General features: G+C 41.1%; 1 protein-coding gene across 1 annotated transcript in view; it reads left to right on the forward strand.

Moving 5' to 3' along the window:
* Window positions 1-1552: 1552 nt before the first annotated feature.
* zdhhc17 (zDHHC palmitoyltransferase 17) overlaps window positions 1553-26212 on the forward strand; it is a 39933-nt gene continuing 15273 nt past the window's right edge. Inside the window, exons 1-5 of the mRNA XM_004082978.4 lie at window positions 1553-1705; window positions 21473-21576; window positions 22191-22313; window positions 23920-23997; window positions 24759-24903. Coding sequence (XP_004083026.1) covers window positions 1643-1705; window positions 21473-21576; window positions 22191-22313; window positions 23920-23997; window positions 24759-24903 — 513 coding nt within the window. The 5' untranslated portion in view covers window positions 1553-1642. The remainder of the gene's footprint in view (window positions 1706-21472; window positions 21577-22190; window positions 22314-23919; window positions 23998-24758; window positions 24904-26212) is intronic.

Raw genomic sequence — 26212 nt, forward strand, 5'->3', positions numbered from 1 at the left:
TACAGAATCGCTTCCATATGTTTCTGTGTGTTCTTCTACAGTTCCATCAAGTGGCCCCTGACTCCAGCTGCTGTCCATCAGGACCTGTACCTGATGCTATGAATAAACACTCTTCTGTCAGCTGTTGGATAGTGGATAGTGCTCCCCAAACCTGACAATGAAGCTCTCTGATTCTAGTTCTGACTTTGAAGAGAAATTGAACCTACTGCCCCCAATAGGTGGATGTCGGAATTGTCTCTTCAGATTAAGGTTTTCAACACATTAGGGCAGGGGTCGGGAACCTTTTTGGCCGAGAGAGCCATAAACGCCACATATTTTTAAATGTAATTTCGAAAGAGCCATACAATAATGTAGTGTCCCTTTACCACACTGAGGCACGGAGACTTAACCTCTTTTAATGTTCTTTATTCTGGTTACTGTAGACCGCAACAAACGCCGTACAATCAATTCAGCAACTCCTTATTCTCTCCCGCCGAGACGAGAGCGCTTCTCCCAACTTTATATTCCCCTGCTCCCGCTTCAGCCCTCCCATTTCCCTTATTCGGCCCATAGCTGAACCCCATTGGTCCAAACTACCTAACAACAGGCTGAGCGACAGAACTGAGAGCCAATCAGATCTCCGCTTGATGCGTTCAATGAACTACGGAACTTTTAACGCGGCCCAACAGCCAAGTTAAACTCAGTCCGCTACAATATGTTTAAAACTAAATATACAAGTGAATGTGTGCATTTGATGTGATTTCAACATTTTTAGAGTACTATAAGTCTGTGGATTCTTCATCAATAACATTGTTATGCTGTTGCTAATAAATGATGAGTATTTCTCGTGGTAGTTTTGCTGATGGTTTAGTCTGGTTGATACGTGGTGAGTTTCTGCTTCATGCAGGCGTTGAGACTTGAGACGTGGTCGTAGGTCTGAATGTTCTGTAGATGTGACAAAGACTGCTCACATGCAGACGGGGAGCCAAACACACACTCACACGCTGCAGTGAGTGACGGGCAGCGGGTTTTACGTTTTTACAATCCCTGCGCGATTCACCTGCTGCCGCCCCCCCCCCCCCTCTGCTTTCTTCCTCACACATCCCGTCCCCGCAACTGCGCGCTCTTTCTCAGAGATGGGAGCGCGCAGTTTTAGGCACGGCAATTCACAGGTTTGCGGGTGGTACAAACTTTGTGAAACAATAGATAATAGTAACTGATAGTGCTAGCGTAGATTTTGTTCTCCAAGCACCGCTACTACTGCGCGCCTCTGGCATCGCGCCAGACGAGGTCTGGTCTAATGAAAAAAAAAAAAAAAGTATAATTAAAGATTTGTCTGCGAGCCACATGTGACCATCAAAAGAGCCATATATGGCTCGCGAGCCATAGGTTCCCGACCCCTGCATTAGGGTGACACAGAGGAGGATTTTATTTTCAGTCATACTTTCACTCTGGAATAAACTGCTGTTTTTAGGAAAAACGTCCTGGTCACAGATAAACATGTTGATTTCTTAAAGAGAAAAGGGGGGGGGGGGGGGGGTTCTCTCTCTGCCCCCCCATAGATGCGTGTGTCCATCATCAATGTCGCTGACACCCCCCACCCCTCCTTTGTCGGTTTCCCCCCTCCTGTTTCCCACAATGCTCAGCGAGCATCACCACCAAGATGGCCGAGGCTATGGAGGAGTATGAGAAAGAGGCCGGCTGCGTCCCGATCCTCCACCCCGAGGTAGGCTCCTTCGTATGCACGCCTCGGGGCTCACAATGGAACCCGCTCGGGCTGTGTTCCCCTGCTTTGTTCACGGTGGCTTGTTTTGGTTTTCCCGCCTCCCTACCCCTGCTGCCCGCAGCGGCGTTGGGAGGTGGCATCCAGCTAGCGACGCTAAGGCAGCTAGCACTAGCCCCCCCTTCTGCGGGGTCACCAAACCCTGTACAGATGCTGGTCCTCAGGCTTACCTCTGGATAAGGGTCCGCTCCTGCGTGGGCTGGCGGCACGTCTGGTCTAAGAAGCGGCATCACAGCCGCAGACCTTCACGCGGCTAAATCTACCGTTAGCTTCAGCTTGCTGCTTCATAGTTCTGCTGGTTGGATAGTGATGACAGAGTTAGTGAGCCTACAAACGATGTTTTCTTTCTATGTCTGCTCTGTAATACACGGCTCGCTGTGTAACAGCAGGGGATTCTATTGAAATTCTTCAAGCTGCTGTCAGATATCTCCCAGCACTTATGTTGTTACGTCTTTTATTTCTGAGGTACGACACGTTCCGTGTCCAAAGAAACCAGATTGCTGTTGAAACGTGCGTTTATGAAAAAAACCCAGAAACATTTACAAAACAACTTAGTTAGCGTGAACACAATGATATACAGATGTAGATGGAAGGTTCTGGATTAAAGACAAATGTCTAAAAATGCCTTTTATTACAAGTATTGACCATAGTAATGCTATATTATGTGATGATCATTGACTGTAAATTAGAACTGGACTTTCAAACCGGAAGTACCTGCTGGCTCAAAGAAGCCAAAATCCTATAAACTTTGACTGAAAAATGTTTTTCATAATCCTTGTTTTTTGTTTTTAATCATGTTTTTTCTGAAATAGTCAATTGTTACAACCATTTCCTGTAAAATATAACTGGACGAATCGTATGTGACGTCACCCATATAAAATGCATTACACCCGGTTTCAATCAAATAAAGTCAAATCGGTTGCCATTTTATGTCTGTCCCCATTTTGGAACCAGACACTCAGTAAATTGTGATTGGTCCGTGTTGGTCTGAGTCTACATTTCTATGGCAACCACTCTCCAATCACGAGTGATCTTAGTGGAAGTCCACACCTCTACCGCCTTAAAGCAGGCTCAGGAGAATCTGTTAAAATGTTTCGCACTTTTGATGTAAGACCACCCACTTTTATTGAGGCATTTGATTGGTCAGGTTATAATTTAAATACATTGCAATAAAGAAAAAAAAAGAAGATTATTAAGAACATGTTGATTCAAAACTATCAACATGTAACATGAATGGTTATTGACAAAAATAATGACTGGGTAACAGGTGTTTATTTCTCATAAGAAGTCTATGGGATTACGGCTTTTTTGGACCAGCGCATACTTCCTATTTGGAACGTCAGAGGGGATGGGTCACTCAGTCCAATGTCAAAATTACAAAGAAAGCACCATCAGCAAACTCCGTTCCAACTTGTGCAAACTCAGTGAAACAAAGTACCAGAAAACCATCAGACTCGCCTATTCTTGCGATCCAACCAAATCGCTCCGTCTAAGGCAAGTGGTTAATTGAATCGACCAATACCATTAAAAAAAGTTTCAACGTTAGATAAACCGATAATATCTATATTGGAAAATACCATTTGGATTGAGGTAAAGTAGGTTTACTAAAACGACCAAATGCATCACAGCGGACAACACACATGTGATGCAGCAAAAACTGATCAGTCCATCCTTCAAGTTCAACGTGTGGAAACACTTTACATTTAGCAAAGATGTGTGACCATACAGTGTGCTAGGATGTTCTATTAATGTTCCCTTTGGATTCTTTGGATGTGGAAAAACAACAGTGGGCTGAATTTTAGGAGACTAAAATGTTAACGGATTTGACATTCATTGTATACTTGTTTGTTTGGTCACCCATTTAATTTACACTTGATTATTTTGTAAAAAATACAAGAAGTCTGGATTACTTCATCTGCACTGTGTATTACCCAGATATTTATCACTGAGTTACACTGGTTGAATTTTTGGCTAAAGATGTCCTTTATTCATTTTAGGTCAGTGAATCAAATTGTTCAAAATTATGATATGATTTAAATAATTGTTAACATGACTCATTACACCCCTAATATTTATCGTGGTCGGGTGAGAGAAAGGTTTCTGATTTTCTTAGTTGAGATCATGCATGCATCAGTTCATTACTTTGTCTTTTCTGTCATCGGACTTTCACTTCCACAGTAGCAAGTTTCCTCTCCTGTGCTCAAGTATTTTTTCTGAAAATATAAATTGAGATAATGACGTGTTAAAATCTTAATCGGGGTGGGGAAGGAGGGCCTCCTTCCTGCTTCCAACATACTCTTTTCTGGGATGTTAATTATATTTCCCCCTTTTTCCAAATAAACAACAGTTTTTCATTTGTAGGAATGTAACCCCTTGAAATTTCACTCTATTTTAAAAATAATTATTTCCTAAAAAAGAAAACACAGATTATTATTTTACATGGAACAAATATTAGATAGAAGGGACTTTAGTCTTAAAAATGTCAAAGATTATCAGGTAAATTGGTTTCTATGGCAAATAAAGAACCAAGTGGCCGAAATTCAACCCTCAATTTTAGTTTGACCGTCAATGAAACACAAAACCACTGCGTCTGCATACGACCATAAAAAAAGTTTGTCATTTCTACTGTATTTGAACACAATTGTATTTCCAAATCTTTTTTTAACAGACTTTTTTTCAGTTTGACTTTTTTATTGATTTATTTTTTAAACCAACTTCTGATTGTCAGGAACAGTGTGGACACAATATGCAGGACGCAGAAAGCTCAGAATCAAAAATGTTCCTTTTATTTCGGAACTTATCAGATAATAGCTCGAAATACTGCCAGATGCTTGTAGCTCTGAAAACACACAAAACAATCCGGCAACAAATGTAAGGACAGTGCAGATTATAAAACAGGATGAGTGATTGACCAACAACAAACAGGTGCGCACAACAGGGAGAACAGGTACACTGAGGGAGAATTACACTGAGGGAGAATTACACTGCGAGGGAGAAGTCAAGACACCTGAAATGAGAAGGCAACAGGAAGTAACAAATATACCAAAATAAAAGCAGAAAGCCCCATCCTGGCCCCAATACATTACATTGATAAAATCCTTTGAATTGTGCAAACTCTAAAAAGTTAAATGAAGAAGAGACTGTAATGAAACACTGATATTAAAGAATACATGGTTTCTATTCAAAGTGGTACAAATTGCGTGGCGTAAAAAAGTGAAAGACAGTAGATTTCAGTCATTAAAGGATAATAGGGGTGTAACGATACACGTAGATGAACCGAACCGTTTCGGTACTGCGGTTTCGGTTCACTTCTGTACCCTTTCGGTACGTTTTTTCTTTTTTCCCTGCATATGTATTGTTACGACCCAGCTGCTTTGTCACCCGTAGCGGGAAACGAGAGCCAAACTGCTAATTAACTAGCTGCGTGGACTGTCCTTGCCCCATAGAGAAATAGATTGCTCCATCTCCTTTCTGGCATTTAAACCCATTTATTATGAACACACATGAACAGCGCAACAACATGAACCTCACTTCTCTTCATAGCTCTATCAGTGATGGTGAAAGATTCAACACTCAAGATTTCACACTTCCCATGAGTCTTATTTCTGCCACTACGTTGCCCACAAAACTTTCTAAGTTACAAATAAAAATATGAAATATTTGCTTTTAAAGTATTTTTTATTTTGCTTTCAAATTTTTTTTGCATTCAAAAACTTTTTTTTTGCTTTCAATAACTTTTTTTGCGTTTGTAAAACACATGTTTTTGCGTGCGTTGTGTGTCATCTCACTTTTTTCCTATCTTTGATTTTGCTGACTACTCTGAGCACGACTTAGCGTGATATAACTGCCACCGCAAAAAAGTTTTTACATGCGTTGTGTGTCATCGCACTTTTTTCCTATCTTTGATTTCGCTGAGCACAGACCACACACAGATCATCTGTTTATTTAATGTCAGGAGATAAACTTTACAGTTTCAGGAGATCTTCAGCCATAAATTCACAAATCTGACTTAATAAAAAATAATCAATGCTAAAGAAAATACGAATTATTGTTAGAAGGATAATAAAATGAAAACGTCTTTATCCAAAGAGACAAAATCGAGGGTAACCAGAGCTGGTTCAGCCTCTTAGCCTCGGTACCAGACACCATGTTAGATAAATACGGCGATTTGATTGTTTAGAATCTGGACCAATCAGCAGCTGTTTGATTGCAGCTTTGTCACGTCAAACTAAAACTTAACTCAGCAAAATCAAAGATAAGAAAAAAGTGAGATGACACACAACGCATGCGAAAACATGTGTTTTGCTTACGCAAAAAAGTTATTGAAAGCAAAAAAAAAGTTGTTGAAAGCAAAAAAAAATTGAAAACAAAATAAAAATAATTGAAAAGCAAATATTTAGTATTTTCATTTGCAACTTAGAAAGTTTTGTGTGCAACGCGGTGGCAGAAATATCACTTCATAAATTAGAGAAGAGTTCAGTCCTATCAGACACACAGCTAATAGCGAGGTCTACAGTACTTATCACTATCAGTGAGTCAGTGTTCATGAGAGAGTGAAGCATCTTCACTTAGATATAATCTTTGTTCTGAAGAAGCAAATAGCTTTGATGCAAATGATGAAAAAAGAAAAGCAGCTGCAAAACAAACAATAAAACGATCTAACAACACACTGTTAAGGCCTGTTTACACCGGGACGAATTTCGCCGGCGATTTTCGCCGACGTTTAACGCCTCGTGACTAAACAAAGGGCACCAATGTGAGTGTGCACACCGACGCGAAAAAACGCCACGCGCCAAAGCGTCAAAAAAAAAAAAACGCCTCGGGTTCGTTTTTTTTTTTCGACGCGTCGCGTCGAAATCTATTCGACCAATGAGAATGGCGCTTTTGCACACGTGTCTGGAGCTTCTGAAGTTACAGTAAAACACAACTTGGGGGCGCTCAAACACAAAACTGCCTTGCTGAGCACACATACCAGCGAAGAAGATAGACGCCAAGTAGCGTCTACACTGCCGCAAAGAAATAATGACGGACATTCTAAAATATCCCCTTACCAAGTACCAGTTGGAGCTACTGATGCTTGAAATATTCATGTTTTCTTTGTCTTATTCTGACAAGCGCGTAAATACTTGCTCTCTTCTTCTGAGTGAAAAGCGACTTTAAGAATCGTAAAGTTGCGCAGCGCCACCTTGTGTACAGGAGTATTTCTGTTTACATTTAACGCCATCTAATGTCAGGGAATGAAATTGCATGTTCGCTCGGCTCACAGTCAGCGAAAATCGCCTGGGTGTGAACACAAAAAACGTGGCGAAAAACGCTGGCGAATAACGCCAGGCGAATATTCGTCCCGGTGTGTACGGGCCTTTAGGGTCCAAAATAAAATACTGAAAACAAGTCAAACAACTGCAGTAACACCCAAATGTCACTTGCTACTTTCTATCCCTGATTGAACATAAATCTCATTCTTTACATGCATGGTGGTTCAGTGGTACGTGCTCTTGCCTCACAGCAAGAAGGCTAAAGTCTGTTTAAGTCCTGGCTGGGGGACCTGAAACACTGATGGGGACCTTTCTGTGTGGAGTTTGTATGTTCTCCCCGTGCATGTGTGAGTTTTCTCCGTGGACTCCAGCTTCCTCCCACCTTCCAAAAAAGTGCGTCATGGGCTACTCTACTCTCCATTTGTTACTCTAAATTGTCCCTGGAGAGGTCACCAGTCTGATGCATGGGCACAATAACACATCCATGCACACTCGCATACACACTTAAGGTCCCTTGGTGTGTATGAAAGTGTTTACCCTGCTTTCGACCACGAGTGGCCAAGATTGGCTTTGGCAGCCACGTGACAAAAACGGGTTTAGAAGATGAATTAATGAAAGACTTACGTGCAATAGATTTGCTACCACATTTGAAATTTTTCTGCATTTGTTCTTCAGTGGCTGAAACCAGTTGGGAGACTTTTAAAAACATGCTGGTAATTATCATTTTGCTTGCTTCCAACCACAATTCCTTTGGTTAGTGCTGTTCTGAGTTTGTAGCTTCTAGTTGATGTCTAACACTATATTCTAGAAAAAGAAAAGGGCATTTTATAAGTTAAACTTGTTTTATATATATATATATATATATATATATATAAAATATATATATATATATATATATATATGTATATGCGCAACAAGGAAAGCTGCAACAGCTAAATACCTCCAACGAGTAAGGCAAGTCCTGAGAAGAAAACCTGCAATGTGCAGCCATATGCCAAACATTCTAAAGTTCAGTCAAGGTTTATAACAGTTTCAAGAGTTTTTGCATTGTAACCCAAATGTGGCTGAACTGGGTTGTCTCTAATTGTCTTTTTTGTCAGTGATATTGCTTTAAGCATTGAATCTCAAATGTTTCCTCATTTTTGATGTTTTTGGTAGAGCCATTGGACATGTGTATAAAAACTTTTCAAACATTCTTGGTTTTCTGGTTGCCCCTCCAAGCTTGGCTCTTGCTGCATCAATCTGGGTATCTTTGACGTTGTTCTGAGGAGTGAGTGAGGCTATGTGTGGGACTACATCCACCGAAGCATAAGCTGTTAGACTATTCGGCAGGTCTACAGACTTCCTCCTCTGCAGGAATGTGATGAACACAGCCTGAGCTGATTCATAAAAGGCAGGTGCTTCAGTTTTCCTTCACTAACAGCACACAAGGACAACAGAGGAGGTTTTCTTGGTGAACTGTCATTCTTCCTTTCATCAGGATGGCTCCTCTGCTTCCTTCTCATCTGCAGTGCCTCAGTGATTGAATTAGTCTCTCGAAATGAGTCTAATTTCAGACCTAATTTGATTGTAGCTTTGGGTGCAGCCACCAAGGAAGAAAGACACAACAATGCTGCTGTTTATTTGCAGGAAACTCATCTCAGTGGAAACGGTGTGGACAGAAAGAGACGGTTGGTCATATAATGAGTGGTTGAATTAGTGCTCCAGCTATTTTAACTACAAATGCCAATTCTGCTGTGAGCCAAGGAACCAGGATGTTCAGTTCTGCCATATGTCCCAGTGTGCAGCCTCTGAAGAGCCAGGCCATGGCTGCAGCATCATGTGTGTTCCACCTATGAGAGGATGCATGGGAGAATACGACTGCTACGCTGTCATTCCAGTCTCTTCTGCTGTCCTCAGCTCTTTATACTAGGGGGAGGTTGGGGCAAGAGCTGTTGAAACAAAGCCCTCCTTGCCTTCCTTGGCATCCACAGAGCTAGTTCTCCTGATGTCTTTAGCTGAACACCTAAACCAGAGAGGGTGGTTTGTCAGGCCCAGGAACTTTCCTCTGCCAGCTCCAACAGTCTAAAGCAGGGGTGGCGAACAAGTTTGACACCAAGAGCCAAATCTTTTCACTGTGAGAGTTTAAGAGCCACACCACACACTGACCTGCCAAGACGTACACAAACAAACACGCAATTAAAGCCGCGTTATTTTCCCTTAAACACTCCTTTCCCTACAATAAACCAGCCAGTATTGTACTTGTGTCTATTTGAAGGAAAGTGTCCAGCCTCAATACACACATCAAATGCAGCTTAGCCAGAGTTAACACAGCGACTACCCTGGAGGTCAGATTCCCCCTCCACACACACAGGCACTTCTCTCTCATCTCACATGCATGCTCTCTCTCACTCTTCTCTCTCTCACACTCTTTTCTCTGCCTCTCTCTGACACACACGACTACTCAGTGAGGGGTGGTGAGGTTGATGCTGGTGAGCCAGTAGCTGCGTTTTCATGCACAGAAGTAATCGGAAAGAACGCCTGATCGGAAGAAAAATGCGTCACGTAAACACGCCGTTCGGAATACCCCCGATCAGACTCATTCGGATCAAAATTTCTTTCCGATCAAGATAGATAGGGGGGTTATGCTTTTTCTGATCATTTTCCATGTAAACAGTTCATTCTGTTTGTGTGTCACTACTGCTCTGGTTTACGTCACGCATAGAAGGTGCATTGCTTCAGAGAAAGCTTTGGAGCTCATACAGAACCGACCGGCTGCTCCGCGCGAGTGAACCGTGTCTGTGAGCAGAGCAGCCGGAGTTATAGCTTTGTGTTTGCGGACAGGGCGGTGGTGTTTTGTTACGTGTGCGCTCCGGAGGAAGGCTTCCGACCTTCTGCTCTGGGTTGGCGGCTGCTGGACTCACAGGGGTTGACATAGCCCAGAAATTTGCACTGGCCCACAGGGCCAGTAGTTTTTGAAACTTACTGGCCCTGCCTGAAAGTTACTGGCCCGACACCGCGCATAGCGGGACCCGCCGCTCCGCAGGTGCTTGCAACTTTAGGGGGGTCTGTGGGCATGCCCCCCCGGAAACTTTTAATATGGTACAATTTGGTGCATTCTGGTGACATCACTTATTTCTACACTTTTCAATGACTGAAAATAGACCATATCAAACTTAAATCTGCTCTAGTCTGTTTCAGATGTTTTGAAGAGAGCACTGCAGTGTAGTAGGTAACACTAGTTCAGAAGTTTTCATGGTGCTTCTAACGGCAAATATCGCAATAAATCATAAACCTTAAATGTGTTAAAACAATCTAATGGCAGCTTGAACCATTTAACGAATCAAATAAATCCCTTAATGCATTTGACCAATCGGATGGACGCCTTCACATTGTTGACCAATCAGATGAAGCCCTGTTATGTTAGATGTTTGTAACCTATGTCAACGTGGGTCATTTGGAGTATAATTTTTAAACTGGGAATGGTTATTTGGTTATTTTGCTGTTTGTTTATATACCGCAAATTATATCGTTATCGCAATTTTAAACTCTGATATCGCATATCGCGAGTTTTCCTCATATTGTGCAGGTCTAACTGAGATCATTCAGCTAACTAGAAATACTTACTGCTTACAGTGTTGTAAAGAAAAACAAAATTAAGTAGTTTAACATTCTACTGCATTTGAGTCTGAGATTCAGGTATTTGGAGTTGCCTTTGATTCTTTGACATTCAGCTTAAAGCTTAGTGGATACAGTTTCATCTTCAATGCATTCATTAAATATCTTGCTGTCCATACTACTAATTATACCCACTACTCCATCCAACATATTCCTATCTATTCCTGCCATGTCTTCCACATCTCTGACATGCTTCAGTCTCTCTTCAGTGACGGTGTCGGATTTATAATCAAATGTAATAATAACCCACTGGCTTGTGCCTTCGTTGTTGCTGTTTAACATTGTTTTGTATTGAATTGTTGCATTCAATAAAGTTTGAAAAAAAAAAGTAGTGAGCGCGTGCCGCGTGGTGCTCGGCAGTGAAAGCCGAGCGCGCGCAGGCGGGAGAGAAGGAGAAGTGATCAAAGGTTTCCCATAGAAACCCTTGAAGTCTGAACACAGGACTAGCAGAAAAACTAAATTATGAAGACGAGGTAAATCTACACGTTTTCGCAAAATTTACTTTATTGAAAAAGGTGAAGAATATATAAACCGTTAAATATTTTAGTGGCCCGAGCAGACAAGTGAAAAGTAAAGTCTTGTGGTCCGCACTGCTCGAAAAACAGGACCGGGCCAGCGGACAAATGGCTATGTCGAGCCCTGACTCAGGAGAACTGTGTGTCCGAGCAGAGCCCGGGCTGCCCGCCCCAAAGCCGGTGTGTGAGCTTTTCAAAGCAGAAATGTCGCTCAGTCGTTAGAAACGGTCCAAACAAGCATATGAATTTGTGTTTGCAGTCCTGTCCCGACAAAATAAGGCTGATGTTATTCCCACATATTTGCATGCAGGCAAGATGCAGATTGCAGCATTTCCCACATGGATTTTGTGTTCCACAAAGGCTAATGTTGTTAGCGCGTGTTAGCCTTCTCCTAAGCACTGACCACACGAATTTAACATAAAATGATGAGCGATCAGGCGCTTCATTATATTCATAACATTAAGAAAAGCACATCTAAAAGATCATCTCGTATATTACCGAGCTGCTGCTTAAATGAATATGGCAGCTCACTGTGTTTGCAGTGGAACTCATTTCCTCTTCCGGAATTTTCAACACTACTGCGTATGCCCAAATGATTTATTCCGACCGAAAGTGTGACCATGTGAACGTTCGTTCTACTCGGAAGTAGTTTTTCTGGGCCCATGTACACAGTCGAATTCTAATCTGATCATTGATCCGATCAAGATATTTTGCACATGTAACCACGGCTACTGACTCCTCTGAAGTCAGATTTACGATGATAAAAACTTAATATTTCACCATTGATCCAACAGTATTTAACTGGTAATTCTTTGTATCTCAACATTCCTCTTTCAATGACCCTTACACCAACAAATACACAAACATCTAGACAGGGCATCCTTCTGGTGTCTAAGTAATTCAAATTCACAATTAACACATTTAATAAATTACATTTCAGTTGTGTGTAGCATAAATTTAATTTAATTTTCATTAAAAAACTTTGCTTTTATAACGTTTTTTTAATTAATGATTGACTTTTTGTATGAACAGCTGTTAATTGATGGAATATTAATACATTGTAATAATTCATCACATAAATCAATGTAGCAGCCAAACAAGAGTTAAGCTGCCGATTAACTGTCTGCATTAAAGAGCTATTGCAGCCCTATCTGCCTGGGTTCAGAGGCCATTTATCTGATCACACACTCCAACAGCCAAACAGCATGCACCTGACTTCTGCTCACAGCCACCTGACTCATGGTTTTACACCCAAGATTCCCCACTTCCCATGAGTCTTAGGGGCTGAAGTCGGGGCTAACCGCCAGGACAGCTTTAGCCTCTCTGAGCAGTTCCTTTACGTGGGTATCGGTCAAAACGGACCGATGCCTTGATTTCACGTGTTTCAAGGTAATAAAAAGGGACTCACATACATACACTGAGGAGAACGTCAACAGCAGCTTTAGAGCAGCTCTTTTACACACAGGGATTTTTCCATTCTCCATTTTGACCATGACGGTAACAGTCTGCACGCATATTCAATGTTGACTTATTTTTTCTGGCATTGGGCGTAACCCGCGCAAATGATTGGCGGTCACGTATGTGTCGGGAGCAGCATCAAAGCACACACACTGCCAAATTACTTTTAACATTATTTATTTATTTTTAATACCCTTTGATGGATTTGAGTGTGGTTTAAGAGGGAAAACTATGAAATAAGGCACAGTATATTGAAAATATGATGAGACACAAATGCTTATTGGCCGAGAGCCGCATGCGGCCGCATTCGCCGCATTCACCACCCCTGGCCTAAAGGATAGTGGGAATTTTTGAAATAACAGAATTTTGAAACATTCCTGTCTAATTTATCTACACGTTTATAAAAAGTTCTTTAAATGTGTCAATTATTCAGGCCTCTGTTACTTTTTTATACAATCTTTAACATCAATATTTAATTTTTAAAATATTAAAAAATTTGGAGCACTTTTCATCCAAATTTTCCTACTGCTGCCTCCACCTAATCACGTCATATTTACAGCTTTGGGTTGGATTGCGGATGGAGGAGATCTAAATCAGGAATGTTTACCTCTGAGGCGACTGCATAACTGTACGCTAAGACCCATTGAATAGTAGACAACTGGTTTTAGATTAGAACATTTTCACTTTTCATTTTTTTAATTCAATCTTTTATAAAAGATTCCACAGGCATTTATAAAATCAACAAACCAATATACTGTCAGTGTTGCTGCTTGTGTCTCTTATTTAAAACCCTGCTCATTAGAAAAGTTTAGATCGACTAAAAGTAATTTTGAAGTGGACCTTTATCTCAGAGTGAGAAGGTGCTGGGTCTTCTGGTGGAGTTTGCATGTTCTCCTCATGCATGCGTGTTTTCTCCGGTTTCCCTCCACAGTCCAGAAAAGAGGCCTCATATTGGTGTCTCTAAATTGCTTGTTGGTTGGTTTTTTTGAAGTGGACCTTTATCTCAGAGTGAGAAGGTGCTGGGTCTTCTGGTGGAGTTTGCATGTTCTCCTCATGCATGCGTGTTTTCTCCGGTTTCCCTCCACAGTCCAGAAAAGAGGCCTCATATTGGTGTCTCTAAATTGCTTGTTGGTTGGTTGCCCTGTGATGGACTGGCGACTTGTCCAGGGTGTACTCCGCCTTCCGTGACCCCAAAAGGGATTCAGCAGGTTCACAAAGTTGATGAATGAATGATTTTGGATAGGGTTGCACAATAATATTTGGATGCCGATATTTATCGGCCGATAGTGGACAGTATGACGTCATGCCGATAAGAAAAAAATCTGCAGATAAAATTGACAGATAACTAAAAGCTTAAACTGTCGTCGCTTCCTCTCTCACTACTTATGTATTTACTTGTGCCAGCAAGGTGTCTAATCAGCCCTCCCAATCTACAAGCTTCTTTAGCATGTAAGTGATGTCACCTCAGCGCCTGTGCTAGAAACTCTATCTGCAACATGGCGCAGCACTCACCCATGTGGGCTTGTTTTACCGTGTCTGAGACTCACTCGCTCTTTGCAAAATGTGTTAGACAGAAGTGCCACAAAAAGGGGAGAAAGGTCAAGCATTATTCTCATTCTGAAAAACAAAACAAAACTGCAGGGCTTGCATGGAAATAGCTGTCAGCGCCCTGCACCAGTATCGATAGTGAGCGTTTTTTTCTTTTGCTGCAAACTGTTCTATGAGAAAAAATTAACAGCTAACTATTGCGTTTCACCGCTGTCATAAAGTGAAAGGGTGTAAAGACAACTGGGCGGGCGTATTCAGGAACTGAGTGAGCGAACCTTGCAACCACGCAGGCGCAATTCTACCCGAGCGACCCTGCATTTTACAACTGCAAGCCTGCAATCCTAACTGAGTGCGGATCCCGCGCGGTCAGTTCCTCTTTGTATGAAAGCGATTCTGTAGCATAATTAAAAATAAGTCAAAACCAGAAATGCTTATTCATTTTCAAAACGAAGCTGCATTTTTTGACTCAAAATTAAAATGAAAAACAATCCTTCAAAATGCTTTTTAATTTTCTTCCTCAACACTGCTTATTCTGTCACTTAATTAAAATGATACGGAAAATGGAATTTGACATTTCACTTTCAAAGGTTCTCTGGTAAATGTGTAACAAAATTCATTTAGAAATGTCTAATTTGACATTTAAAATGGATTATTAGAAATGCTTTTTAATTTTCAAAATGAAGCTGCATCCAATGACTCAAAATTAAAATGAAAAATCAATACTTCAAAATGCGTTTACATGTTCTACTTCAACACCGCGTATTCTGTCACTGAATTAAAATGATAATGAAAATGGTATTTGACATTTCCTTTTTCAAAAAGTTCTCTGGTAAATGTGTAGCGAAATTCATTCAGAAATGTCTAATTTGACAAAATGGATTAACAGAAATGCTTTTTAATGTTCAAAATGTAACTGCATCAAATGACTCAAAATTAAAATGAAAAATCAATACTTCAAAAATGCCTTTTCATGTTCTACTTAAAAACCGCTTATTCTGTGTCATAATTAAAACGAAAATGCAAAGAGGTGATTGCATTTTGATTTTAACATCCACCCTGCATACAGTGTCACATGTCTCAATTCGACTTAGCATTTCCAGAGGGGAGGGGGGGCGATGATGTCAGTGCTATCTCCGTGTATCCGGCTGCTAAGAGACACATGCTAGGAGCAGTGCGGCCAGGCTTGTAGCTTTGTGTTAGCGGCAAAGGAGAGGGCTTTGTGACGGTTGTGAACTTCTGATGATTGTACACAGCTTCTCAGGACTATGTAGCAGCATTTCTGCCTTCTGCGGTCCTCCTTCGGACCGACCCCACCCCCCCGAACGAGCTTTGTCTTCGGACCGGCAGCTGCCTTCGCATAGCGGAGCACAAAGCCCCGCAATCCGAAGTTCCAGATCGCAGAAGGCGGAAGTGTAGCTATGCAAATCTGAGAAACTCTAAACCATTTGTGTTTCCAGTGGTATCCAGAACAAAATAAAGGATGATATAATTCTCACATATTTACATCCAAGATGCTCATTGCCCGCACAAAGTTTTAATTACTTTCACGACTAATGTTTTTAGCACATGTAAGCCTAATGCTAACCCGTCTTTCGGGTCATTACAGCAAAGGAAAAAGCACTGACCGCATGGATTAAAAAAATTTGAGCAAGCAGACCCTTAATAATAATCACGACAGTAATAAAAGCACATTTAGAAATATAGTCTCCTGCAGCTTCCCGCTGAGTGCGTGTTAGTCCAACCAGCAAACGTTAAGCTTGGTGAAATTTCCTCGAACAGCAAAATCAAAATAAACAAAGTGAATTATTGACATATTCTTTATTTTAGTATGATAATAAGGTCATGATTAGTCCATACAGAGGGTTTGGTGACAGTAGCTTCAGTATCTTCATAACTACTGATAACTTTAGTCCTGAAAAAGTATACAAAATAAATAACTACAAAATATTTATTGTATCACGAATATGCTGACGAGTCTTCATTACCAGTTCATATAAATATAGACATTTATTCTTTTTGTGAGATTAATGATTTTTACAGAATGGTTTCACAGAGTTTGCACTTTGTTGACGGTCCCTTGGCAGCCGGCTCGCTGCATGTCTGCATTCACAGCTTGAAGCTAACAATTCTGATTTAAAAGGCAAAATAACATTTTTTTTTCTATAGCAATGCATTTGTGGTTCACTCTCTGTTTTAATACAAAATGATTGAGATACTTGCTGACACATTTGAACATTTATCAGAAGAGTTATTGGGGCCGGAAGTCCGAATCGGTGAAGATCTTTCTAACTTTATTGAACCTCAGTTGCCACAGAATTTAAAATAATGAATCCATGGTTCGCAAGTGAGGACGCTGGAAAACCAACTCCGACAAGACAAGCAGACGCAGCAGCAGCTGAGTTTCCGCGGAAAAGGAGGTTGCCTGTGTTGGAAGATCGACTTGAGGCTGAGCGCAGCAACTTCCAGCAGATGACTGTGAAAAGCTGTCCATCCTCTGCTCTTTTTACTGGGAGGCAGCACCGGCCGAGTTACACCACACTTTTGGTCTGTAGGACTAAACCTGGGGCTGACGTGTCTGCCTGCACTGTTCTTTGGAGCCGCACGGCAATGAGACAGACTCTGACGATAACTAAAGGGAATTTGGTGTGTTTGATAGAAATTAAGCCCAGCTGTTTATTTTAGATGCAGAAGATGAGGACTTTGATGAATTTTTGGATGCTGATTGATGACTGAAAAATAAAAAATAAATCACAACAAACTCAGTTTTGCGCTCGCAAAAACACACACCAGCATGCATGTTCTACCGGTATGTGTTAACATCAAATACAGAAAAAAACATCTATAACTGAAACTGCGCCCTTTAATCCAGCGCTGTTATATTGTCAGTAAAGGAGTGTGGTATGGGAAATAATATGGCTTTAATTGCGTGTTGTGTGGCTCTTTGACTATTACAGTTAAAAATTTCAGCTCTGTGTCGAACTTGTTCGCCACCCCTGTTTGTGTTAGAGGCTTTAGAAAAAAACGGCAGATGTAACGTGGATTAAAACCTTAACCAACGACCCAAGACCAAGGAAAGAAAGTGCATCGGGTTTTTTTGTGCTGTAAGTTTTTCTCATGTGAAAATCACTGCATTTGTTAATGTTTTAATCCACGTTACAGCTGCCGTTTCTTTTCTATTAAAGCCCCAAAAAGAAAGTCCCGCCCCGCTGCCTCGCCGGACTTGACATGCAAATGTTAGCCAATCAGATCGACCAGAAAGGTTACTGCCCCCAAGTGACAAACACATCCCTGAATACCGCCCCCCAAGTGACAAAAACGGCCACTTAACACTGAGCGTAAATCCAGGTGAGGGCGCAAAGAGGAACTGACTGTGCGGGATCACATCCCAGTTAGGATTGCATGCCTGCAGTTGTAGAATTGCGCCTGCGCGGTTGTATGGTTCGCTCACTCAGTTCCCGAATACGCCCGCTCAGTTTTCTTTACGCCCTTTCACTTTATGGCAGCGATGAAACGCCATGGCTAACCTGTCAGAAAGCAGAGATGCTTTATAGTTATTATTATTATTATAGTTATTATTTTATTTTACACTTCAGTTTCCATCAAAGCAATAATTTTTGCACTTTAAAATTAAACAATTTCTTTTGCACGTTATTATACTGGGCATTATGTGTATTGAAAAATGTACATGTTACATTGGTATTTAAATTAAAGTCTTAGTATTTGTTCTGACCATTGAAATACACTTTCTCTGTTTACAGATGTATGGCAGACTGAAATGGCTAATAAAGTGTTTGTACAATCTGTTGTTCAATTTATTTGCAGGTAAAACTAGTTATGCATATTAGTTGAAGACATAAGAGCCATTTGCTGTTACTTTGTATTTACTAATATTTTTTTCTTAAGTATTTAAAAAAATATTGGTTGAGTACAAGAGGCAGGAAAATATTGGGTAAAGGTTGTAAAAAGTCATTATCGTGCTTCACTAATTTTGGAGTAGAAATGGAAACCATTTCAGATCCAGTTGTTAGTCAAATCATTTTGTGAATTCAATGGTCAGTGCTGCTCTTTATTGTTGTCTACATCCAATTAAAAACACGTCTGGCTGCTGCAGAAGCTCCAGTCATTAATCAAAGAGTCTGAATCCGCAAATTTGGCCAGCCCATACTAGAGCTGTGACGGTGTCGAATTTTTCATCACCGCGGTAATGAACCACCAGGGGGCGCGGTGTCGCGGTTAACCCCCCCCCCCCCCCCCCCAAAAAAAAAAGACGAAAAAAAAACACAAAATCCCCCGGCGGCCGCATGGGAAATAAATACAACTACAACGTACTAATCTTTATTAACAAACATCAGTAACAACTAACAACTACATATCTAACTGGTGAACTAACTATAGGCGTTGTAGATTGACTGTGTGTGTGAGCGCGGAGAGTCTTGTGTAGGTAAAGGAGGAAGGTGCGCACACGTGTGTTGGGGGTGCGTGTTGATTCTTCTGCAGCGGACCGCTCTGGAGCTGCACGCAAGTTTTACCTGTGCTCTCTGGTACAGACACCTTCTCAGAATATTATATATTGCCCAGTAATAAGCAGACTGCAGACACTGTCCCCTTTCCGGCGGCCGTGAGCCTGACATCCATGTAGAACGCGCGGCAGGAGGCTCCGCCTTTGTTTATACAGAAACGTAACGTTACGCTGCAAAAAATAGTTCCCAAACAAAACATGTAGTGATTTTCATGGAAATCTAACAGCGCACGTTCATGTTTGGTGTTACGGAGTGAAGGAGGACAGTAATACCCCCCCCCCCCCCCCCCCAACACAAAATCCTCCGGTGGGCGGTGTGGGTACCGGATGTTCTCGGGTTGCCGGATGTTCTCGGGGTCCTTCGGGGTCCTTCGACCAATGATGACGTCACACTATTTGATTGGCTGTAAGTTGCCACGACCAATGAGTTCACGTCGCTAAGTTTAAAAAAAAAAAACTTTATTGACAATTGCGGTATCATACATTAACAATGACATTAACGTTAACAACGAACAATAACGATGTAATCAATATTGCCTCGAAGATCAGTCACCATTGCCAAATATAAAATATTGACATAGAAAATAAAGAATAGAGGGGAAAAAGAAACAATGAACATAACACACAAATAAATAAAAACATAAGTAAAATAAAATAAAGGAACAGAAAAAATCTAAGTAGTCTAATACTAGTTAAGTTAGGGGTACTCGTGAAGTTTGTATTTCTGAACAAAACTAAGCAATTTCAAGCCATTCTTCTTTTTCATATAATGAAGTGATTGAAAGCAAAAACAGAGCTCTTTATTAAATGTTATAAAAGTGATTTGGTCTTCAAAACTTGACCTCACCAAGATGGCGGTGCTCTCCTCCCATGAGGAACCACGTGATGTCTCCTCTAGTGATATAACTAATTTGAAGGACCCTGAAGGACCCCGAGAACATCCGGCAACCCGAGAACATCCGGTACCTACAGCGGCCGTGTCCCGCACTTAAGAACGCACGCAGCTTATAACGGAAATGAATACAATGGAAATTAACAATTAGAAAGCAATGAATTTATCGTATTTCCTTGCGAGACGGAAACTTCTGTTGTAGAATGAGGATGTGTGCTTCTGAAAGCGCGCGCCTGTTTGTGCAACTGTAAAGGGAGCCGCGTGCCACGTGCAGCGCAGAGGCAGACAGTGAGAGCACGCGCGGTGGGAGAAAAGGAGACAACAATCTGAAAGAATGAAGGAAAGTCTGAACACAGGACTAGCAGAAAAAGTAAATCATAAGCAAAGATTAATGCGTTTAATGTGTTTATTATAGTTCCAAACACGCACCATATGCAAAAAGTAAAAAAATTGCGTTAATGACCTCATCACCGCGGTGATGCGGTTATCGTCACAGCCCTAGCCCATACCTTCCAACAGCACCACCGAGGAAAACGTTTGACATTTTTTGTGCTTATCTGTGTTTAAAGTTTCAAAAAGGTGTCACGTCAGATGCAGCAAAAACATATTGTGTGTACCACAAGACAGCACTCCAAAAGTTGAAAATCTGAATCGATCCTGGAAATTGGAATTAGTGCTTTTCTGCTGATTGTCCTGTGGAGCTTCTCGGGTTTTTTTCTTCCATCATGTGCCTGTGGTGTCAGTGATGAGATCTACTCACACCCAACTTTGCAGGCAAAAAATATGTCCAACACAAGAGCCCCTCAGTTCTCATCTGCCTGCCCAGCTGTTGGACAGGACAAGTTAAAAAAAAACTTTGCAGGCAAAAAGTTGAGGAGGTGGGGGCCTTTGCTTTACCAGATGGGTCTCCTGTTTTTGGTTGATAAGGATGAATTTGGGTCTGTGGTTGTTTTATGGAAGGTGATTGATTGTGAGTGACTCAGCAACAACATTAGTGACTGAGACGAAGGGCCGCCACATAATCACAACATTATGTTCAACTTTGCCTTAATGAATGTGTGTGCCTGTGCATTACAGTCGGGTAACAGGCATTTGCATCATACATGGCCTCAATTATTCCGTCTGTTATAACAGTGTAATACATCAGTTATTAAATATCCAGAACAACAGGACAGTCCTTATCATGAGATGAGTCTTTTTTTTTTTTCTTTGTGGAAATTTTTACCACAAAATTTCTAGAAATAAGCTTTAAATTTATGCTATTTTTGGAGAAGGAATTATTTTTAAAAGCCCATATTTCATTTTTTATTGCCAGAAAAGGCCAAACTGAGCTTTTTGGCAAAAACATATTTCGTTATGTTAAGGCTGTGTACATTCTGCACATTTTCCACATATGAAATTCTTATGTGTTTCTTGCGTTCATTTGTCAATGTGCACAGATGCCCGTCGAGGGTGTCGGCTGATGGGTCTTTTCGTGAATTATGTTTTGAGCTGTTCAACATTTTTGGTCAGTTGAGAATTACGCAGTTTATGGGTAATTTACCTTGTTTATTAGCAATTATTACGTAAATCTTAAGCAATTGTGCGTGATTTTTATGAGTTGCATACAAAAATTTGTAGCTTGTGATGCGCACATTGCTTGTAGGGTAAACTTCCATAATGTTGGCAGCCCGCTTCAAAACAGATGTCTGGATGAGCTCTTTTCTTGCTGCACTGCTGTAGATGAGAGTGGCTGTTACTCAGTTCTACAGTCACCTCATCAGTGTGGGGCCTCAACTTCTAAACGAGCAGTATCCTGATCCGTTCAAGTTCCAATAAATCTCTGAACCTCAGTTTCTAACAATCTTTCCTGTCTTTGCTGTTCAGGAAATCAAACCCCAGACTCACTACAACCACGGCTTCAGTGAGAATGTCAGCCGTAAGAACCATGTGGACGATTACAGTACCTGGGACATCGTCAAAGCCACACAGTGAGTGTATTGTGGATACAGCTGTTCTTTGCGGATTGTGGTTTAAGTCTCGCTTCCGATCATCTTTGGATCTGTTTTTAAAGCATTCCCAGTGATCTTTTAATTCTAAATATGCCGTTTTTAGTGTTTCTAGGACAAACTTTCAGTTTATTAAAATTCTCCTCTGAGTAGTGAGCGGGGTTGTTGGCAGGGAGTAATCCTGCGCTTTTTTCTTATCATCTCTTAGTTTACACTCTCCTGCTAGCTCACAGCCCCTTACTCAGACGTCTGCAGCTGGAGCAGGGAGCCCCCCCCATACTTTTTACATCGCAAATGCGATCCTTTTTAAACTTCATTTATTTCGTCTGTTCCCATCGTCATTCCCAACAATTTGAGTAAAGAAATACTCAGAAATGGAGTTTCAATCTTAATTTTCTTTATCTATGTCCTCCATCAGTCCTAGACAAATTCCCCAAGAACATGTAAAAAATTACACCAAAAGCCCCTTTTTTTTATCAGAAAGTTGTCTGTTGAAGCTTTCAGGCTGAGCTGTTGTTTTTAGACTAAAGTGTTTAGTGTTGTATGCAAGTGTCCACTATGATGGAGGAGAGTGACACCTCTGACCTCTGTTGCAGGTACGGGATCTTCGAGCGCTGCCGGGAGCTGGTGGAGGCGGGCTTCGACGTTCGGCAGCCAGACAAAGAAAACGTCACGCTCCTCCACTGGGCTGCCATTAACAACAGAATAGACCTAGTCAAGTGAGTAATCACAGGTCTGCTTTGGTGGGCTGCATTTCTTCGCTCCTTCACAAGGGTTTATGTGCAATAAATCTGCATCAAGTTGAACAACCGTCAGTCACAGATGGTGTCTCATTGAATTGACTGTCTTCTATGGAGAACAAAAAGCTTCTTATCTCTCTAGTTTCTTTCTTCTCATAACAGGACTTTGGAGATCCATACTGTGCTCAGGGGCCAAAATTAACACTTGTCAGTTGACAATTTCGAGCATTTTTTTCAGTTTGGCAAGTAAAATTTAGAACTCTGCTTGCCATATGGTGAATATTAGTCATGTTTTTCAGCCCTCCTTTTGGTGAATATTTATAATGCTCCTCCTCTGCCATCCACAGGCAAAATTTACAAGCGTATACACGCGACTCCTAACCACCCCCCAAACAAACAAAAACGTTTTGTTAATTTTTGTCCGTGTAGCGTTTGGCTAATGAAGCAGCGGGTTGATTTTTAACAGGATCCAGACAGAACTGGAGGATAAACCAGCTGGGCTTACAGCAGCAACAAAAAGTTTAATAGGAAGTGTTGATTTGGAGATAGTGCTGTTGTTACACTAACTACGCTGTTAATTTGCAGTAATGGCATATCTTATCACAACTATGCAGATGATACTCAGATCTATGTGTCATTGATAGCAGGTGAATATGAGCCAGGGGATTCACTCAGTTGTTGCATCCCACAGGTCAGTGCTTTGATGCAAAACAACTTTCTCCAGCTAAACTCAGACAAGACTGAAGTCATCGTCTTTGTTCAACAGAAACAAAGAGAAAGTATCAGCAGTTACTTTCACTCTCCGTCTCTAAAACCTTTAAATCAAGTCAGAAACCCAAGAGTAATCATGGACTCTGACCTGAACCTTAACAGCCATTTCAAGTCAGTAATATCAGAAGCATTTTACCATCTAAAAAACATTGCCAAAATCAAAACCATAGAGATACCGTAATTTCCGCGCTATAGTGCGCACCTGATTACAAGCCGCACCCATTAAATTTTAAAAGATAAAACATATTGTACATACATAAGCCGCAACTGTCTACTACTGCGTGTGCTCACATTGAAACATGTGTTGTAGAATGAGGATGTGTATGTGCTGAAACCATGTGCCGCGTGTGTAAGAAAGAGGGGAGACCTCGTGCAACGCAAGAGGGAGGGCTCTCTGCCTTGCCTTACGCTTTGACCCTCATACTATGCTAATAAGCATAGTATGTGTGGCCAGAATGCGACCACCTGGTTTAAGTCAGACAATATTTACACGGAGCGGACTTTACAAGGTGTCGAATAAATACAACAAAATTAATTCATAGGACATTCATTAAAAAAGGTGTTTCTAAAGATTCAATGTCAACTGTTCAATTGCTCATTATTATTAAGGTATTTGAAATGTAACTTTTTTAGAAGACTGCTCACTGTGCATGTGCAGCCTGTAGCCTGCACATTTGCTTTTGTCTGCTGAGCGCTGTTGCGTGCAGACGTTCATGCAAGTGTGACAGAAAGCTGCTTTCCAGTGGAGCCAAAACAACAAGTGTGCTTTTGGGAAATTGGGAAAGTCACCAAACTATGGTGTTTGTGCTCACAGATACTATATCTCAAAGGGAGCCATTGTCGACCAGCTAGGAGGAGACCTCAACTCCACACCTCTGCACTGGGCCACCAGGTAACTGAGCAGTTTAGTGAAGCCCTCAGAACTTCTGTCTCTATCTACTCCATCAGATTGTGATCTGAATTATTTTGTGTAGACGGCAATGTGTACGAAGAGGACACAGAACCTACCAACCAAGCTCTCATTGGTGCTCATGGTGTGGGTGGGGGGTGCACGACACTCTCCTGTTGAATTATTGATGAATTTAACAACAGGTCCTGTGTCGCTCTCCACCTGTCTGTGACCTCTGAAGGAACTCCTGACCTAAGAGCTGCTCTAGTTTCTGAAATTCAACAAAGAAATGTGTTTTCTATTCAGTCTTAGTTTAAAAAACATCCATTCAGATCGGGGAACTCACCAAGATCATGTCTTTTCCTGTGTAGTATTTCTGAAAGAGTTAGGGTCTTCAGGACGAAACTGAAGCTAAACAATCATTAATCACTTTCACTTTTGCTTGCTTACCTATTTTTCTTGCACTCTTGGGACCTCAAGGCTACCATGGTTATGACTTGATGCTGTACTAGATTATCGGTCACATTTTCTATTTACATAAAGGACATCAGTAAAGGGCACAGCTGAAAGTCCACCTTTCTGGATCAAAACGTAGAGGTTCATGGGTAAACTGGTCTCAGGTACTACAACTTCAGGTGGGTGTGACAGTGGGATTCAGAGACTTTAGCTTTATCTCAGTCCATCCACAGCAGCATGACACTCTAAGGTTTTGTTCTGCTGAGTCCTCTGCCGTCCGTGTGATTTACGGTTTTCCTTTTTTGCAGACAAGGCCATCTCTCCATGGTTGTGCAGCTCATGAAATATGGCGCAGACCCGTCGCTGATCGATGGTGAGGGATGCAGCTGCATCCATTTGGCAGCTCAGTTTGGCCACACCTCAATTGTGGCTTACCTTATTGCCAAGGGGCAGGTGAGGAAAACTCAAGCAGCATCTCTTTGAGGACATGAAAGTGAAAAATGAAGTTTGAATGCTGTTTTAATGAAAGGAAACACACTTGGAACAGAACATTTCTGTTGGTTGGTGCTTGTCAGGGTCATTTCAGGTTAGCAACAAGTCTGACATGTATTTGCTTTGTTCAACAAACCCTCTGTGAAGTTAATTTTAATTGTAAAAAAATGTCATAAATCTATTCAAACTTAATAAATGGATAAAAGTGCCATCAGCCCCCAAAATAATGAAGATTTTCTTTTTAAATGCATAAAAGTCCTGGTCGTGTCTTTTAAAACTGTCAGTAACTTTGACTGCTTCACAGCAAAAGACACGGACAAAAGCATCAGATCCATTAAGAAAGGTAAAAAAAACAACAGCTTATAAAAATAACAATAAATACAAACCACAGTTTTAAATTTAAACATGAAAAATGTATAAATATGGTAGATCAGATCGAATATTTAAGTTTTTTTGAGTGAAAAGTGAGAATGTTACCTTTGTGTCAAATAATATTTATCCACTTCAAGTGTAATTAAGTCACAATAAAACGAAAATGACGTAAAAACTTTACGCTGTAAACATCAGAACTATTCAATTCAATTTTATTTTTTTATAGCCCAAAATCACAACAACAGCCTTCTCAATGGGCTTCGTACCTGTAATTGTCAAGTAAACATAAAACCAAGCAGTTTGTTTTTTCTTCTTCTTCATTTTGACAGTCATTCAACTAGGAAGTTTTTTTTCTTTAGACCCTTCTTCGCTGTAAGTAAAAACTCATAAAAAAACAGATTTCAGAAAAAAAGAAGAAACCTCAGGGGTGCCCACATGAAGGAGGGATCCTCCTACAGGACGGACAGGCGATGTACCAGAACTCTTCGAGAAGAATTAACTTATCCAACTCTACAACTATATATCTAAATAGTCCAGCAGATGAGCTTAATCCAAATGGGGGACGGCTTGAGGTACGAGACGAGCCAGAGGCAGGATCCACAGCCAAGTGTTGGAGCAGTAGTAGAGACGAGGTGCGCAGTCAGGTACAGGAGCACGGACAAGCCAACTGGAGTCTGGAAGCACCTGGAGGGGAGTGGGAGAGAGTACATGAATCACACTGCACCAAACAGAGGCATGGAGAACTAGATGATAAATAAATGATCAAGAATAGAGGAGAGAAGGAGACTAGAAGTAGATGAGAATAGAGGACAAAACCCCAGTGCACCGTACTTTTCCCAGCTTCAAACTTTTAGCAGCCGATTATGAACTATTTGTTATTGTTACGTTTAATTTAAAC

The sequence above is a fragment of the Oryzias latipes genome, chromosome 23 (genome assembly GCF_053564925.1).
Source record: "Oryzias latipes strain Hd-rR chromosome 23, Olatipes_Hd-rR_3.1".
NCBI lineage: Eukaryota > Metazoa > Chordata > Actinopteri > Beloniformes > Adrianichthyidae > Oryzias > Oryzias latipes.